This window comes from Phalacrocorax carbo, chromosome 8, assembly GCF_963921805.1.
Source record: "Phalacrocorax carbo chromosome 8, bPhaCar2.1, whole genome shotgun sequence".
Taxonomy (NCBI): Eukaryota; Metazoa; Chordata; class Aves; order Suliformes; family Phalacrocoracidae; genus Phalacrocorax; species Phalacrocorax carbo.
Genome location: NC_087520.1, coordinates 17,073,103 through 17,090,936, shown reverse-complemented (window position 1 = coordinate 17,090,936; position 17,834 = coordinate 17,073,103). Strand labels below are relative to the sequence as shown.

At 38.9% G+C, this 17,834-nt stretch overlaps 1 protein-coding gene across 4 annotated transcripts in view; it reads right to left on the bottom strand.

The window, feature by feature from the left end:
• The window catches only part of SLIT3 (slit guidance ligand 3), a 547,888-nt gene that overhangs the window by 363,285 nt on the left and 166,769 nt on the right, over positions 1-17,834 (bottom strand). The window contains exon 1 of one of the 4 annotated variants that reach the window (XM_064458935.1): positions 8,754-8,851. The exons of the other annotated variants lie outside the window; for them this stretch is intronic. Coding sequence (XP_064315005.1) covers positions 8,754-8,827 — 74 coding nt within the window. The 5' untranslated portion in view covers positions 8,828-8,851. Of the gene's footprint in view, positions 1-8,753; positions 8,852-17,834 lie in introns of those variants that run through there. 4 annotated transcript variants of the gene reach the window in all.

Genomic DNA, 17,834 nt, shown 5'->3' with positions numbered 1-17,834 from the left:
CAGTTCAACAGTATCAAACCCAGGATGGAAAAATTACTAGTTAGACCTCTCAACCTCTCAGAAGTAGTCTTATTATTGATTTTATACCATCCTATTCACCAAATTATTTTTCAGCCTTGGCACATGTAAGCATTCAGGTTTTCAAGCTTCTTATATCCATTAAAGCTTCAAAGTGTCATTTTTTCTTCCGAATGAAAGCTTTATTCATAAGTAATGATTTGATTCTTGTAATGAGAATTTTATAAAAACTACTTCTGTGAGATTAGAATTAAGATCACCAAATGGCTTTTAACAATAACTATCCTTTTCTACTCTAATGCAGAGAGAATTGTGTCTAGAATTCATCGACCTAATACATGTCACACAGCCAGCATTGGCAGCAGGATGGACTTTGGACCACAGGAGGTACTGTCCCCAACGCACATAAGCACCTGGTTGGCTTTTGCACTCTCTTCTTTCTGTGGCCAGGAGTGGAAAATGACCTGTCTTATAGCTGCATTCCTGGAAAGATAACAGGGATTATTTCTGAAACCAAGGGTGGAACTGTGATAACGCTGCCTTTATTACGGGAGTCATCACAGTAGGAACTCCGACTCTGGCTTTGTTACTCAGTATCACAGATTCTTCTCTTTTACTCAGCAATAACAACAACTTTACAACTCTGACTACAAGACTCTTTCAACCGCAAACAAATATATGATGTTAAAATAGGATTCTGCAATTCTAAAGGCTCATTAATTTGATTATCAGAGTACAAGCCATGTCTTGCAGCTTAGCACTTATGGCTTACCATTAAAATACTGCAATAAGTATTTATAAAAGAAAGAAAAAAAAGAACCACCCCAGAGCACATCAGTTCTGAGGGACCACATACTGCTAATAATACTTAAATTCAAACATTTCATACAATGTTTTTCTATTATTATTCTCAAAACCATACTGCAGAAACAAAACTAAACTACATTTCATATAAATAGCATTTGCCAGCTGAAGACCTCAAGAGCAGGCTGCACAGGAGATGCTGAGGCTGATAAACATCTATGAAAAACCAACAAATGTGGTAGGTTGGCAGCTGGAAGACACGTCTGCTTCAGCTGAGATAGCGTAATGAAGCTACTGAGCAATGCGTATTCACTGGTCTGAAAATGTGATCTATAACAGTCAGTGCTCACCCATGTTTATCAGTCCAAGTTACTAAACAATTTGGGTGGGCTGTCTTCAAAAGGAAATCACAAACAGATTCTCATTACTCTTTTATCTGAAGAGGAGAGGCTGCTCAACTTTCCCACCACCAAACTGAGTGACCTGCTCAGAAATGAGAAGGGAAAAAGCCTAGGACCAACATGGGAGCAGGTGCAAGACCAGCTCAAACCCATGTCTGTTGTGGTTGAGTGATAACACATTATCAGTGCAACAACTGTCTGAACCGTGAGCGTATTACTCAGCTCCAAGAAAAGTATGTGCTACCAGAGTTGATTCTTGTTAAATGTATTGCTCTAGCACTGCAAGAGGACAGGCTCAAAACATTCAAGACAAAATGAAGCGTCCTTGTACAGGTACAGTTTGATGTAAGTATCTGGGGAAAGGGAGAAAGCAACACTTTTTTTCTTATAAATCACTGAACGAAACTTTTGGAAATTGTCACTTTTAACACGGATTACCAGCTCAACAGATTTGTTGCCATATGCTCAGTGAATCACTGATCTCTTTAATAAAGCAAAGGATCTATTGGGAGAAGAAAAGGAAGGGAAGAGGAAATGTACTTGTAAATTGTTTTCCTCTCTCTACACTCATATTCAAACCATTAATTTTTTTTTCATTAAACTGTGGTTTCAGATTTAATAATGACCATCTTTTGCTAGGACAACTAAACAGAAATAAGTCTTTGTCCCAGTAACTCTATTGCCAATGAAATTACCAACTGATGGAAAAAAATTCTCTTCGTTCAGTTGTGTTTGCATCTGATTACTGGCAAGACTAACACTGTACAAACAACAAGATTCACAGAGGTCACAACACAGCACTTGTAGCATGGTCCAGAACTAATCTACCATCATCTATAAGCTTTCAGTCTTCAAGCCTCACATAAAGGAGAAAAGGTCTGTAAAACTGCCTTCTTTAGAAGTATTATAGATGCTACCAGAGGTTTGCAAATCCCACACTATTACATAAGCAGATACTTGACCATGGGCTACTGCAGTGGTATGATGCTGCTGACAGCGCTGCCACACAGCCAAGCTGGGTAAGACGCACTGCAGAAGGTCAAAGATGGTAGAAAATAATTATTCCGAAAAAAAATAAAAGGCACAACCCATGGAACAATATTTAGATGCTTCAAAATTAGATTTCTGTTAAAAAAAGAGACCAAACCAGCTGATGAAATCTGCTTGAGGCACTGTTATAGACAACTCGGTTGTCTTAAAAGGGCTGTGAAAGCTGACACCAGGACCTCAGTGAGTCTCTCCCAGCCCAGAAGTAATTTAGATACCGCCTTTTCTTGGGCACATCCTGAGGTGGACCCAAGTGTGCCTGACTGCTTCTAAGCCACTGAGCACAAAAGCAGTTCCATAAATCACAACGTGCCCATTAACTGAGAGGAAATATTCTGGCATTTAAATGTTTTAATGGTATAAGAGGGAAGATGTTTCTTGCCATTACTGCATTTCAAACATCCCATTCTGAACTCATTTAAGGCACTATATATACTCGCTTCTCACCACTTTACAGTGCATAACCTCATTTAACTCTGAAAGGTTAATTTTATGTGCCAGAACTTCTGCATAAGGATTCTGAAAATGATCATCTTTTTCTCCTCAGCAGAAATGGTTTGAAATGACTTAAAAATCATAAGTAAAAAAAAAAGGCAAAAAAAAAGAGCATTGCTAACTGAGTAACTACCATTCCCTGCATTTGTTCTATACATGTATCCATTGAAGCATCCAGATCCCTCTGGCTGTGGCAACAAAGTCTAGAGGATATTGAGAAAAATATTTCCCTGAAGGCACAGGTGCAGATGGCCAAAACAAAGGGCTCCAGTCTAAATATTTAATAAATACAAAGCCACAAAAAACAAGACTTCATTCAACATATTTTTTTCTGTCAAATTGACAAAGGAAAATAAATAACTAAATAAACAGGTCTTTTCAGATTTAAGTATCAAGTGCTAAACCATCCTGGCAATTTACAGGATAAGTTCATAAGTCAAATCATAGATATTTTAATTATTATAGAGTAAGGACTGGTTTAGGTAAAAATGTACATGGATTTCTCTCATGATTTCCATTTCCACTCAACATCTCCTTCTCCCAATCTCCCCCAATGTTCTTTTACATACTGAAAAATTGTAAACTGATTTCTAATCTAAGAGAGTCCTCATCTTTAAAGCTGGTGTGAGAACAACACAGTTCACCTACTCACATAAGTGGAAGAAGGGGAAAACAAACATTCACAGATTAGAGAAAAAATGCTCCTTTACTATTAAATATTTACTATTGCTATTCTAAGAGGCTTGGCAAACTGAACTGCAGTAGAAGGCATTTTTTATTAATGACTACACAATGAAATATTTTCATTGACAGAACCAATGCTTGCCATTAGATATTTGTGTTACAATAAAAAAAAAAGCAGCCTCCACTGGGATTTTTACAGGTTATATTTTTTTTGCCCTTTTTTTTCTTTTTTGCTTTTTTCTTTTTTTTTTTTTTGCTTTTTTCCTCTGTTCTGCTTTTTTTTTCTTTTTGGGGGGTGCGTGGGTGTGTCTATTTTGGGGTTTTTTTACAGTGCTGTGTCCCTTGTCTCCTCATTTGTATCAACCCTGCAATCACTACTGAATGCTTTACCAGCACTATAACTTAAACCTCATGCCACATCAGATGTATATCACAGTATATCAGAGCATCACTGCAGTTGGACATAAAAGCTCAGGAGGTCCTTAGTCCAAGCTCATGCTCAGAACAGGATCAGCTCCAAGGTCCAGTCTGGTGTGGAAGACCTCCAAGTTGAGGGATTCCCCAGCCCCTCTGCACAGGCTGTTCCAGCATAATTATCCTCACAGTGACTTTTTCTGTCACTATATTTAGTTAAAATCTTCCCCCATTTCAATTCGTGACTGTTGTAACTCATTCTCCTCCCACGACCCCCAACAAAGCCCCTGGCTCTGGCCCTTTGGGAACTGGCTGGCTGTTGTTTGGCCTCTGAAGCCCTCTCTTCTCCAGGATGTATGAGCCCAGCTCCCTCTGCCTCTCTTCCCAGGGCAAATGCTCTAGCCCCAGCCATCCTGGGGGACTCCACTGGCCTCTCTCTAGTTTATCAACATCCTTCTTGTACTGGGAGGACAAAACTGGACCCAGTATTAACACTTTATTTAACAAGTCCCAAATACAGGCCAGGAATCACCTCAGTTTAATAATTATGCTCCTGTTAATGCTATTCAATATGCTGTCAACCTCCATCACTGTCAGGGCACACAACTAACATGCAGCCTTGTGTCCAACAGGACTCCCAAATTCTTCAGCACTTCTTCAGCAGAACTGCTCCCCAGGTGGTCAGTCCCCAGCCAGTGCAAGACATTGTGCTATCCCAGGTGCAGAACATGCTAAAACCAAGGTGGACAATATCTATTGCTCACCACTCACCCACAGACCTTGTAACTTAAGCACAGAAGGCAGTCAGGTTGGTCAAGTGTGTTTTAAACTTGGGAGAACCTGTGATGGCTGTTCCCAATCACCTTTTCCTCTTTCAAATGCCTAGAAATGCTTAAAGAGTAATCACCTCTCCTCTGATCCAGACCTGTGCACACTCTCAGTGAGCCTCCTGCCCACTCCACAGAGGAGCTCCAGACATTACAGCCTTTCCTTTGCATTAAGGGCAAACTCCCCTCTTCCCTGCCCGTCTTTACTGAGAGCTATCTATCCACTCACCACTGAATACATGAGCCACCCTCCCTGTTTATTCCAATGGCATCATAGTTCTACCCCACTTGCAGACTACATTTTGAAAAAGAAAGCAGTACCAATCCTACATCCCATGAAGGCCAAGAATAACTGAGTTCTTGTCTCCCTTTGATACCTTCTTGCTAACACAGGCTGCACATATCAGCTCAAAATCAGTACATCCATAATTTAAGAAACCTGAGATCTGGGGATGCTACACAAGGCTTAGTGTTCTACTAGTGTTCTACTTGCAGGTTTGGTGAGTGAACCAGGAACACGAAGCTCAGAGCCGTAAGATCCCTGGAATATCTTCATTCCTGTTGTTTCTGGAAAAAGCATGATTTGTTGGACTACTTTTTTTGGTTCATCATCTTTTTCTGTACTACGGACACCCACTAAGAGACAATAAGCTCACTTGGCTGATGAGCCCCTAGGTTAAAACGCTGACACTGATTTATGAAGCAGCAAGCCGTGCAAAGAGTGAGACTCTCCCCTTGTGAATTTCCTCTTAAGCTATGGAAAAATATAATTTTAAAGAATATATGTTAGTAGGAAACTGTGGTCTGATGGTTCAATTATTGCTTTTACTACGGCATGCTACCATAGCACATCACCTCATATTAAAATTTCAGCAGGAGAATCAGTGTCCTGTGACAAGTTTTATTTGTACATTCTAATTGTGCAATTAATAATCTTGGTAGAGCTGTTTTAGCAATCACAGCAGATATTTGCCATGTGCACACCAGGGGATCACACAGAGAAATCTGTAATCCTGTAGGAAGCAGAAAACACCTTTCCTCTCTATAATGAAAATATAGAAATCTGTGTTAAGGCCATTTCATGTGGTCTGTGCAGGAGATGGCTATTGTAAAAACAGCACAAGAGCTTCAGGTCTCATTACAGACAGTCGCCCACCTGAGAGTAAAGGGAAATCACTATTACTCTTAGACGTGTCCAGTTTTCAGTACTTCAGTTACAGATCAAAACAAACATGAAAATACAGGAAGGAGCAACCTTCTATTTTTAAATGTTGCTTGGAGCTGGCTTGAGCATCAGATGGAAGAACACACTGAACTCAGTAAGTAAAAAGGCAAATTGTAACTACGCTGTTTATGAAACTCAGCTGCTGACCTCATTTATTTGATAGGCAAACAACTACTTTTTGCACAGTTGAAAATAAATGTTGACACAGCAATGAAATTTTACCTGCGTTTTACACAAACATAACCTCCGGCATAGGAGATCTAAAGATCAAACCAATTTGACCTTAGCAAAGGTCAACAGGTAATAACGTAGCACTAGAATGAGGAAAGCTGTAGCTAGAAGCCACCGCAGCAACAGGCATTCTTCAATGCATAGCCTTTACTGAAAGAATACTCAGGTTCTTTTAAGAGCTTCATTAAAATTTACATCAGCTACATCAAGAGAAAGGTAAAAGCAGCTGAAAACTCTTTTCCACAATTTATTTTGAAACTGAAAGTTTCTACAGGATGCACTGAACCAAGCCGTTGCACTCGATTCAAATTTGCTTTAAAATACTTCATCTTGTTAATAGAGGTCAGCAGCAGAATAGCACAGATCTGATCCTTACATTTACCAGAAGCTTTGCAACTAGCAGGTAGCATGCTCTAGTCACTTATGTGCATACGATCCTCAAATCTGCATGTGCTATATTGATAGAGCCCATGTAAGTATTATTTTAATTACACTGCTAGACTGCACAGAGATATTTTTAAGATAATTCTGTTTAGTGAAATAACAAAGATATGATCATGAAATTATCTAAATAGATAATTATATGCTCTTCAATTGATTCTAAATCTTAAGCATCCTAAATTAATAGGTCCTAAAATTTCCAACCACTGAAACAATTTCTTTGACCAATGGACATTTCAGCTAGTAATTCTGCAGCATCCTAATTTAATGTGTAGCCAAAATGAATAAGCAACAGAGAAGACTGGAGGCAAGTACCAGTTAATCGCTCATTTAAGAAGAGCAAAATTACCACAAGCAACCAGACCAAAATCAAAACCATGTCCATATGTATACTGGCAGTAGAAATTATCCTAATAAAGATCAGTTACATTTTGTGATGGGAAGTAATTTTTAGACACTATACATTTTTAGATATAAAAAAAATTTAAAAAATAGATGTTTCGAGTAGCATACGGATTGATTAATGACATACAAGGATCTTGGGGAAGAGAAATACCATCTTTCCAATAATAAACAAAAAATAATGAGATAAGTCAAGACTGATTCTGAGGAACAACTTGCTAAAGGTATAAAAAGTACTATTATATATATTTTTATAGATTTCAAAGGGAAGAAAACTGCCATAGAGAATTAAGGGCAAGAAGTTTATAAAGATGCAACAGAAATGCCCCTGAGATTTAAGGCCACAGGAGAAAAGTCAAATATAAATAATTACACTGGAGCTCAGTAAGTTCCCACTCTTGAGCTTTTCCTTAAACTAGGTGAGAGTCAGAGGAACTGTCAGAAATGAAAGGGGCAAGCAAAGAAGCTTTACAACAACTGATAAAATTAACAGAAAAATCACCTGGAATAGGTGTCATTCAAAGAGCGGTTCTGACACAAAGTGACAAGTATCTTTTATTCTTTCTCCTTTTTTCTTACCTCAGAACAAGCTTCACACATTACTTTACCAAACTGCTTTCAATTCTTTATAACTAGCATACAATTTCTCCATTAACTACTATGGAGCAAGACTGACTTCAGCAGAAAACCAACAGAAGTTGACAAATGCAAAGACAATATTCAGACGCAGCTTAGAGGATAAGAGAAGATGGACTCCTGAAATCTTCATATTTAATTGAGATTAATAGACTCATATATTGACCTAATAGGGTGCAGACCTGCTAGCACAGCTTCTGTTGAGTTCAGTCTTACCTCAAACTAAAAGAATTATTTGAAGTAGCCAACAAGTGTATTATTCAGGGTGACCTTGTTGTTACAGCCTATTTTAATTTCTGAAAAAGCTTTTTGCAAGGTCCTTCACCAAAGACACTTACAAAGACTTAATTAGTCAATGGATAGAGGGAAAAGATCTCTGTGTGCATTAATATTGTTTTAAAAAGCATGGCACTGAAAGTGGGAATAAATAGGCAGTTTTCACAATGACAGGGAGTTGGCAGTGCAGTACCAAAAGGCACTGGTGCTAGGAGCTGGGCTGGTCAGTGTACCCATCAAATGAGAAACAGTATATGAGGCAACAAAGTTTGCAGATGATTTTGTTGTTAAACCAAAAGTTAACGGCAGCGAGAAGGCTCCTTGTACAAAAAGTGGCAAAGAAGAAAGGGGAAGATGAGTTTATCAAAGTTGAGAAGTGCAACGTAACACATATCCAAAAACCAGACAACAATGAGAAGGCTCAGAAACATGGAATGCTCTCTGAACAAGGACAGAGACAGCTGTGGACTTCCAGCTTCAAAAAGAGTTAACGGGTGGATATAATGAAATTGTATGAATTATTAAGCAGAAAACAAGAACAATTTTTTACCGCTTATCCCATATAGAAAATTATGTAAAATAAAATGACCAGGAAGTGCATCTGAAAACAGAAAGATGTACTTCTTGATATAGCATATAGTAGCGTGAAACTTCTTGCTGTAAGACCTTGTAAAAATAAAATAAGAAAAATACTTGTTCTCAGAACCAGGAATGCAAGTATTGGTGGGGATAAAAGTATACCAATGATGATTTAAAAAAAAAGAAAACAAAAAAACCCGCCACACCACCAAAAAACCCAACACAAAACTTGCAGCTACTATTTGTGAGTATGGAATATAATCAGTATCGTACCTGTGGATGCCAGTAATGCTACCAGCCAGGTGAATGCAGTGCTCACATGCCCCATTCTGACACACTAAACACATGGCATTCAGCTTGCTGGACCAGAACGATCTCTGGTCTGACCAGTTGGACAATTTGTACAGTTTTGTTTGCTCAGTAAAGCCTTAGCCACACACACCATCCCTGATAGCAGTATTTTAACAGGATCGATTCAGCAAAACAAAATAAAGTTTAAATCACTTGCTGATTACTGCATACTTTGAAATATAATTAAGGTTAATACATCAAAGTCAGCACTTGAAAAAGATTTTCTAAGTTTAGGCAAGTGTGTTTTGAATGCTTTTTTTCTTTGAAACAGCTGTTCTTGAGATGCCATTATTAACAAACATTATTAGCAAACAAAAATAGGTGAAGATTTAACCAAGCTAAAATGTTTTCTGCTTTTACTTTGTATGTAACGCAAAGCAAAGACAAATCATTAAATTTTTTCTTACCTGCAAATCACCTATGCAGTGGATTTGCAATCAGAAGAAATGATAGCAGAGGGAACCTCACATTCAAAAAAATCTGTTTTTCACGATGGGATGAGTTATCCTAAATATTCTAGAATGGAATAAAACGTAGATTCAAGGTTGAACTGTGAACCAAAGGAGACCCTCTTTCTAGTTGAGGGCCACATGGGGCAGATGTTGTTACACCTTAGAAGCGCACATAAATCTCATGATGTGGGGGGAAATGAGAATAAATTATTTTCCTGTCAGGTTTTATTATGGCACCATTCTGATCTCTCGGATCTGAGGCGCAAAGCTATCCATCATCACTGTAGCCTAAAAATTTTACATTAGACACCAAGACTCCAAGAAGCTAAAGACAAACAGAGAGATAAAGATGATATTCAGATGGCAAAAGACTCGCCATACCACAAGTGAAAAAGACGACAGAACAAACGCATACAACAAGGACAGTTGAGGGACTTCTAAGGAAGCAACAGACACAGACAGGTCAGTGTGACAGGAAGTGTTTTTAGCATATTGGCAGACGGCCGCAGACATTTTCATCAGGAAACACGACAAGAAAGAATTTAAAGGGCAGATGTGGAGGTGCAAAAATGAAGAGCTCGGTAGGTATTTACAGGGAATTCAGTTCCTTCCCAGTATAAGGGCAGTGTGGGGGGAAAACAACTTGTTTAAAAACTTCAGAACTGAAGGAGATGAAGTCTTGTATCACAACTGAAGTGGATAATGGATTGCACCTTCAGTTTTGAGGATGAGTTCTGCAACTGAAGACAAACAGCTTCTGCATCACACACGTCTAAGGATTCTACCTCCCTGTCACAGCAAATCATCACATGTGAAGCAACAGATTTTGAAAATGACCTTTGCAGCAGCATCCTAGATTGACACCAGAAAGCAAAACTGTATTCTTAAACCCTAGAAAAACTAATGATGCAATAATAAACATGGAAATCTCAGTCCAAATCAGTATTTATGAATGCAAACTTAAATAAAAGGCTGAATTTTGAAATAATGCACACACATAATCTCACTTAAGGATAGCATAGGCACAGCACCTATATCTTGTTTTCTCTTTTTTTTTGACTTGGTAACATAGACAGCCTATATATCTTAAACATGTGCTACTTACACTGCACGCTCTTTAAAGAAACAGCTCAATAGCCTCCAAAACAATAATTTTAAAAATACTTTTAGATACTTGTCTTTTTAATCTGGACCTGAAGGATATTCTCACATACAGAATCAAAGCTGAACACAGCTCATTATACCTTCCTACAGCTTGCAAAACTCGAGGATAGAGGTCTCTAGTTTCGTAATTAAAACTGAAAGACAAACCCTTTCTTTCTGGAGTCTCAACTCCCAGCTCCAATTTCAAACCATTTACCTTGATGTTTATTAAAATCTCAACATGTCCAAAGTATTGAATTACTCAACACTCAGCAGCTGCTTGACCTCTCTCATTTAATCTCCTCCCTAGGTGAATACCCAAATTGAATTAGATGTTTACTAAATACATAACTCAGGAAATCTATGCCAGTTTGGAGCCTTATGCTACAAAGGACATTGTTGGTGACCAGCAAAAAAAGAATTCAGTTTTCTTTACAACAGGCAGTTTTGCTGTAAGAAATATAAAACAGTGGGCCAAATTCATGGCAGAACAAGCAGAAGGGAAAATACTTCTAAGAAGCTTACCAGATTCTCTTAGAACGTATTTAACTACCATATTTCTACGCTTTGTTATTTTGACGTTATATTAACACTCTTCAGTGCAGACTACCTATAACTTCAATACCAGACCTTCCAGAATGTATCAGGATCTTTACTTAGCCTGCTCCTATTAAAGTGGCTCTGTCCAGGTCCTAGTGTTTTATATGGTTATTCATCCAATGAAGTCTTGAGATCCCTGCTACAGCTTTTCTGCTTTTCTTTTAACCTTTAAAATGAAGAAATACCAGCTCTGTGAGCTTGTGATTCTTGAGTTCACCAGCTAATTTGCTTCATTTCATATAAATCTATGTCTTTAAATAGAAAACTTCAAAGATGATCTCAGCCATGCTTCCTCCCCATATGCTGAATCAACTCATGGAGATGAAAGTATTCCAAAGAGTTACTCTCATTGACAACACTCCTGTAACATGTTCATTACTTAGCAAAACTCAAGTCAGGAGAGCTTCCTTTTCTTTTGATTCATTTTGCTATTTGTAAGATCACCTGCTAGTTGCTGCAGTCAGGAACAGTTGGGCCGTGCCTTTCGTGACCCTTTGCTGTTCCCTATTATATATCAGGGCACGTGAAAACTCCTACAAAGCTACGTGCTTCTGGCAAAGCTTGTTGAATAAGGCAAGACAGTGTTCGACGCAGGCCCATCTATACACCTCTAAATCTGTACATATTTTTTACTCCATTCTTCTTGTATTATTTTATGCAAATTATAATTTCTTGTTTCTTTACTCTCTGCATTATCAATTGAAATATGTTACTCTGCTCACTCACATTTTTCTCCCCAGACTGGCACTTCTCTCAGGTGCAAATACTTAGAGTCATCCTACCATACCCTTATCCATTCCCCAGCTGCCATTAAAAAGCAACCAGTGGCTACATCAAAAATAGACAAAAAGGAAGCTGGTATTACAGAAGCAGACTAAAATCCTGGACTACATGCATCTATTCTGACAGCTAACAACAAGCTACATCCTGCCCTGTATTAGGTCCTTTATTCTCTGTAGAGGCCAATGGCTATTCTCAAATAAAAGCCATGGTACTCCCCGATTTTACACCCACAGACCAAATTAACTAACTACTCCATCCTTTGGTTTGTAAGCGTTTCATACTTATGAGTATAAAAGCCATGCTTGCAGTTGTTACCCAAGTTAACATGTTTAGTTCCTTTCTCCAATCAAATTACAAGGTAGCCTGCATTTATCAGTAGCTTTATTTATAACTTTGACGTATAAGTCATGGCAAAAACAAAGAATACATAATACTACAAGAAAATAATAAATCCAAGTACATGCACACTAACTAAATTAAATTTAGCTGAAAATGGATCACCAACTTCAAAGAATTCATATGACACCACCTCCCAGCCAAATATTAGGCATCCATGTTGTCCCAAAATTCTGTTAGAAAATTCCCAGCTCCAGTCAGAGACCTGCTGAGCTCTCCTGTGTTCCTGCAGCAGCACATTTTCTATTGATTAAATTTAAATTAACAAAGCAATGCCATTTACCTGACATTTAACTTTCCAAGGAAGTCACATGCCACATGAATTCTGAAATAAGATTAGGAATATAATAAATCAAGTGAACAAGAAGTCCGGTAAAATGTGGGCAACAGGAAAAACCTTGGAATTATTCTACAGAAGTGCACATGCTAAAATGCTTATACTAGAAGAAGAAAAATTGATTAAAGAGATTGACAATTTGAGCAAACAAAATAGACTTAATTCACAGAATTAGGGGTCATTTAGAAGCATCCATTATATCAGAGCATCTTTAAAATCCACACCTCAGCTCAAACCTAGCTCTGTTGCCAAAATTATCCAAACTGAATAAAATGATTTCTCCACCTCAAAACGGGGGTCAGGAAGCATTCACCTACCATTGTTCTAGCTATCCTATTTATTGAACTTCTATTTCTCTCACTATCAAGCTCTTGGGTGGATGAGCAAGCACAGGCATTGAGAAGAAATCCAACTGCCTTCCAGAGTTTCTTGAACAGTGGGGACTCAGGTACAGGGTGCTGCTCTGCAAGCCCCAGCAAAGCTTCTGTTCCTGCCAGCTCACTCTGTCCTATGACCTCTCTAAGTGCAGAAACCCATACCCTTTCTCTCATTCTCCCTGTGTCTGTATAACAAAATATCTAAATCTGAGGCAATGCTGGTCACGAACTTAAAAGGAGCCAGGACTATTAAATGTAAAGTTGAACAAACACATCTGTATTATTTAAATAAAAACTTCACTCTTTGAACTACATTGATAAGTCTGTCCAAACAGCGCAAGAAATAATAAACCACACAATTTCAGATGCTTCTATTCAGAGGAAGCAGTAATTTAATGCACAGGGAGTAAGCAGATTCATAAACAGAGAGATTAAATCCCTGTGTATCATACTAGCAATTTACCTTAGCATAAATCACCACAGCAGCAACTCTGTGTTTAATATATTACAATGATATTAAAAGGAAAGCAATAACCCATGGAATGAGATTTCAATATTATAAACTGGGCTAATGTACAGGTCAACAGTTTTCAGCAGCAGCGATCACTAAGGAGAAGCAAACAGATTGTATCAAGAGAAGGACTTCTGCAAAACCAGTTCCCTGTCCACAGTCAGCAACACCATGAGAGGCCAACCCCGTCAACCTCTGCAAAGACGCTGGCAAAGCAAAACCCAGCATTCCTGGGGAGGGACACAGGGCACCCCTAAAGATAGACAAGAAATACAAGGACACACACGGGAGGAGACAAAGCTGCAGCCAACCATGGCAATGCCAGTACCCCACCCTTAGCTGTAGGCTCCTCTGAGTGCGTGGACATAATACAGCAGGACAGCAAGAAGCCAGGTCCCCAAGGCAGCCAGGCAGGATCCAAGCTGCGCATCAAACTTGTACCAGACATTGTTTTACAAGAGCAGAAGAGAGCAGGGCTAACTGTGATGTAATGAGTGAACCTCAGGATGTCACGTCCACCCTATCACCCCACAGTGACCAAAAAGCTGGACAGGAGACATCACTTAATCTGATTACCACACATGCTTCCAAGCAAAACCAGCCAAACCCTAATCTATGTTCCACAGGAAAAAAAAAAAAAAATTACCATCAGTTATCTGTCTCCTCTTCTGCAGCCATGGCAGATGTAAGCACACACCACACCTCTCACACAGCAACATTATCTAAGCTGTCTGCAAAAGACATTAGGTATCAAAGTTAAAATACTTCTACATTTGAAGCAGTGACTAACTAAGCATACGCTAGATTATCCCACAATGCTTAAAACAGAGCAACAGACAGGGAGGCTTTAGACTTTCTAAATCCTCTGCTTTTTTCATCATAAATTACGCTCCAAGACACAGGCTGTTATAAATTGCCATTACCAACAGTCGCTTTTAAGCTATAACTTTTAAATCTAGTGGAGAACGGGCAAGAAGAAATCTCACATACTTAACTAAAATATACATCCCAGATAACCCCACAAACCATTTCAGATTTGTTAAGTCTTCTAGCAGTTTTCTGAAGTATGTTTAAGAATAACAAGGCTACGAATGAAGTGGGAGCCAAAGGAAAACCAGGCAACCCCACTTCAAGTTTTCTTTTCAAGACAAGTAGCAGGCACAGTAGTAAAAAGCACCCTGCGAGCTAACAGATAAACATAATCCAGCCCAGGTTTGGAGTACGAATGCTATCTGAGGTAAGAAACACTGAAAAGTCCCAGGGTTGCCCAAATGACGCTCTTCATTTGTCTAACACAGGAAGACATGTCTTCATCAAAAGCATGTACAAACATTTCACTGCAGAGGAACAGAACACAACCCCACGGGCCATACCAGGCTCTCACTGCAAACACATCATCTGTTACTTGTGACTGCCCTAAATAACACTGTGGGATACATTCCCCAAGCTGAACGAATAGCAGGAAAGCTTTACAAAGAAAACAGAGCTTTTAAGACTTGGGTACTAGGGATATTTAACAGCACTTCCATCTGGCCTTACTTCACTTTTCATCTAGGCTTCATTTCACCGTAAGAGTACACGCGTGAGCCTTTCCACCACTTCTCTCTCTTCAGGCACCAAAACTGCCTAATCCACCATCAACTGTGGTTTAAGTCAGAAGAAGCTGCTATATAAAGAAGCTCAGAATGAGCTAAAAAGCTAAAAAGCTAAAAATCCGCATGGAATTAAGATGAGGGGAATTAACTGTTAAGGGCTGAAGAACAGTGTTTGTCATGGGGAAAAGGTGATATAATACAGACATAAAATGTGCCTTGAAACACTCAAGTGGCTTGCAGTGTGGACATTCTTTTCACTTCTGTTAATCCTGTTGACTAGGAACACCCTGGGAACAAAAGCCTGCTCTTTACTTGTGGTTGGAAAGTACATGTGGCATAAAAATACTATTTCTATGTAAAAAAAAACAAAAAAAAAAAAAAAAAAAAAAAAACCAAAAAAACCCCAAACTACACTGGCCTATCTAGGTGGACCAAAAAGACATCTTAAACATTTTTTTCTCTTACACTGGCCACCTGCAGATGCATCAGGAAGAGACAGAAGTAGAGCAAAAGAAGTTACAACACAGCCAAAATTAGAGGATAGGTATGAAAAACTATCATATACAAAGATTGCAAAGATCAGACAGTCACAAAGACAACAACAAAATTTAACTTAACAGAAAGTGGCATGACACCAAAGCGTTAGCAATCATGAAATAATTACAAAGTAAATTACTTTAACAAATTGCCAAGTAAATACGCAAAGCTATCAATGCATGAAATCAGTACACTCACCGTAAATAAGATGTTAGAAATTACTGGCTTTTAATTAAATTTATTCTGTAAATTTAATAAAATTCTACTCCAACAAAAAACCTACCTCTACAAACACGGCAGTTGGCTGGAATTCTTTAACACTGTTTAGCAGTATAATCATAACAAATTCAGTACCTTCGCCAAGCCTAAGGAAATTTGGTTTAAAGCAAATAGCACTATTTTCAACTTCAGTAAACACAGGAAGAGTTAAAAATCATATGCCTCAGTATTAGACCACCCAGTGTTAAACAACGCCCTATTTTCGGGAAATGCTTGTAAAAATCCCATCAGTACAAATACGGAGAAGGCGGCAAACAAGTCCTTATGAATTCATTTTGATGGCAACAGCTCAGGACTGATTTTCCCACGTTTGCATCAAGGTGAGGACACTCTAGCAGCCTGTGGCTGGTGAGGGCCAGGGGAATCCTCTCAGGTTAACACTCTTGCCATTGCATGAATCGTGCTTCTTTACAAGATTATCATTTTGCTCAAGAAATCTTCAACAACCACAGAACAATCTGGCTCCTCCCTGGAAAGCATAAAGCCACTCTGAAACAGGATATACTAAAACTCCCCATAAAGGGCTGTATTTTATTAAGAATTTTTCCACATGTATATACTCCAAAGCTGAACACAGGGTTTTGTTTGCTTGGAGGAGGAAGTCAGAAACTCAGTGCTGGCCCAAGATGTGAATTCAGGTGCACAGGTAACAAACCGTGATCTCCAAAATGCCACAGTCCAGCCTCCTGTCCTGCACATCTCCAGCTGCAAGCATCCGGGCGACCGTCCCACGGTGACCCCTCCGGCGGGCACTGTGCGGCTGCTGTGGCCTCGGCGCGTTGCCAGGGCAACGCAGCAGCAGAGGAGGATGCGGCAGGACGCGTGCGCTGACCGCGCAATCTGAGCAGGCAAAGGGGGAGGAATAACTTGTTTGCAAAGATGATGCTTTTCATTTCCATAGCAGCACTTGAGTTTTCAGCTCGTACAATGCAGGAGTTCAATAGTATTTGACATCTGCGTCTGGACACATCATTATTCCTGTGTCAGATTATAAATTCATTTTCCAATCAACATGGAAAGAACATGACTGCACTTTACGCTCTAACACTTTATAGGAAAACATATATTCCAAAACCCAGTGAAAACAGGATGGTTAAAATACAACACCCAAATATTTAGGCTGTTGCATAAGTTCAAACACAGACAGTAGATTAAACGCTGAATTCAGAGGCAGTTGTAAATTCTTAGAGGCATATCTAGGTACATCAAAGCTGAACTGCTTGCTATTTACTCATTTCAGTTCCTGTGCTATGTAGTGTTGGCTTCACAATGCGTCTTGAAGCCATTTACTTTTTAACAGTTCAAATGAATTAGGATTGATTCACCAAGAATAGGAAGAGCCCACAGCTAGATTACATGCACTGAGATCTGCTGGTTACATACAGCAATTCTACTGCAAGTCTCACAGCATTTGGTGGCTTAACACTTCACTATCAGGAGTCGTGAATTCATATGAAATTGTTGGCTTTCATTTTAAGAGAGATTCTAGGAGTGGTCGTTTTTTTCACATGAAAAAGCTGAAAATTCAACTAAATAATATAAAAAATAAAAGGAACGAGAAACAAAGGAAAAAACACATTTTATTTTCATTGCTTGACAAGCCAATTTTATGTCAGTTCAATGAAATGGTAATTTTTCATTTTAAAAAAAGTGCTTATACACGAAGTGCTAGGAAATTCTGCAGCTGTTTTTCCTATCATTCTCCCTGAGATCCAGAATTCAGTTTCCTGCTAAGTTTGCCTCTAAAGAGCTTTGAAATCCAACAGCACTTGGACCACGAGTTCTCCCCTCTTAAGCCTTCTGTACATTGCAACCATAGGTGTTACAAAGGCAGCTGCAATGCTGATCAGCGGGGAAGCTGTAAATACTGAGCCCCAGAAGCCAGTTTCTAGGAGTCTTCTCTGAGGCTGCTGTTGGTCTGAGAGAGGAAAATATTGCAACACCGGGCTGGCAAGAGAGGAATTTTCTAAACAAATGTAACACAGAAAAAAAT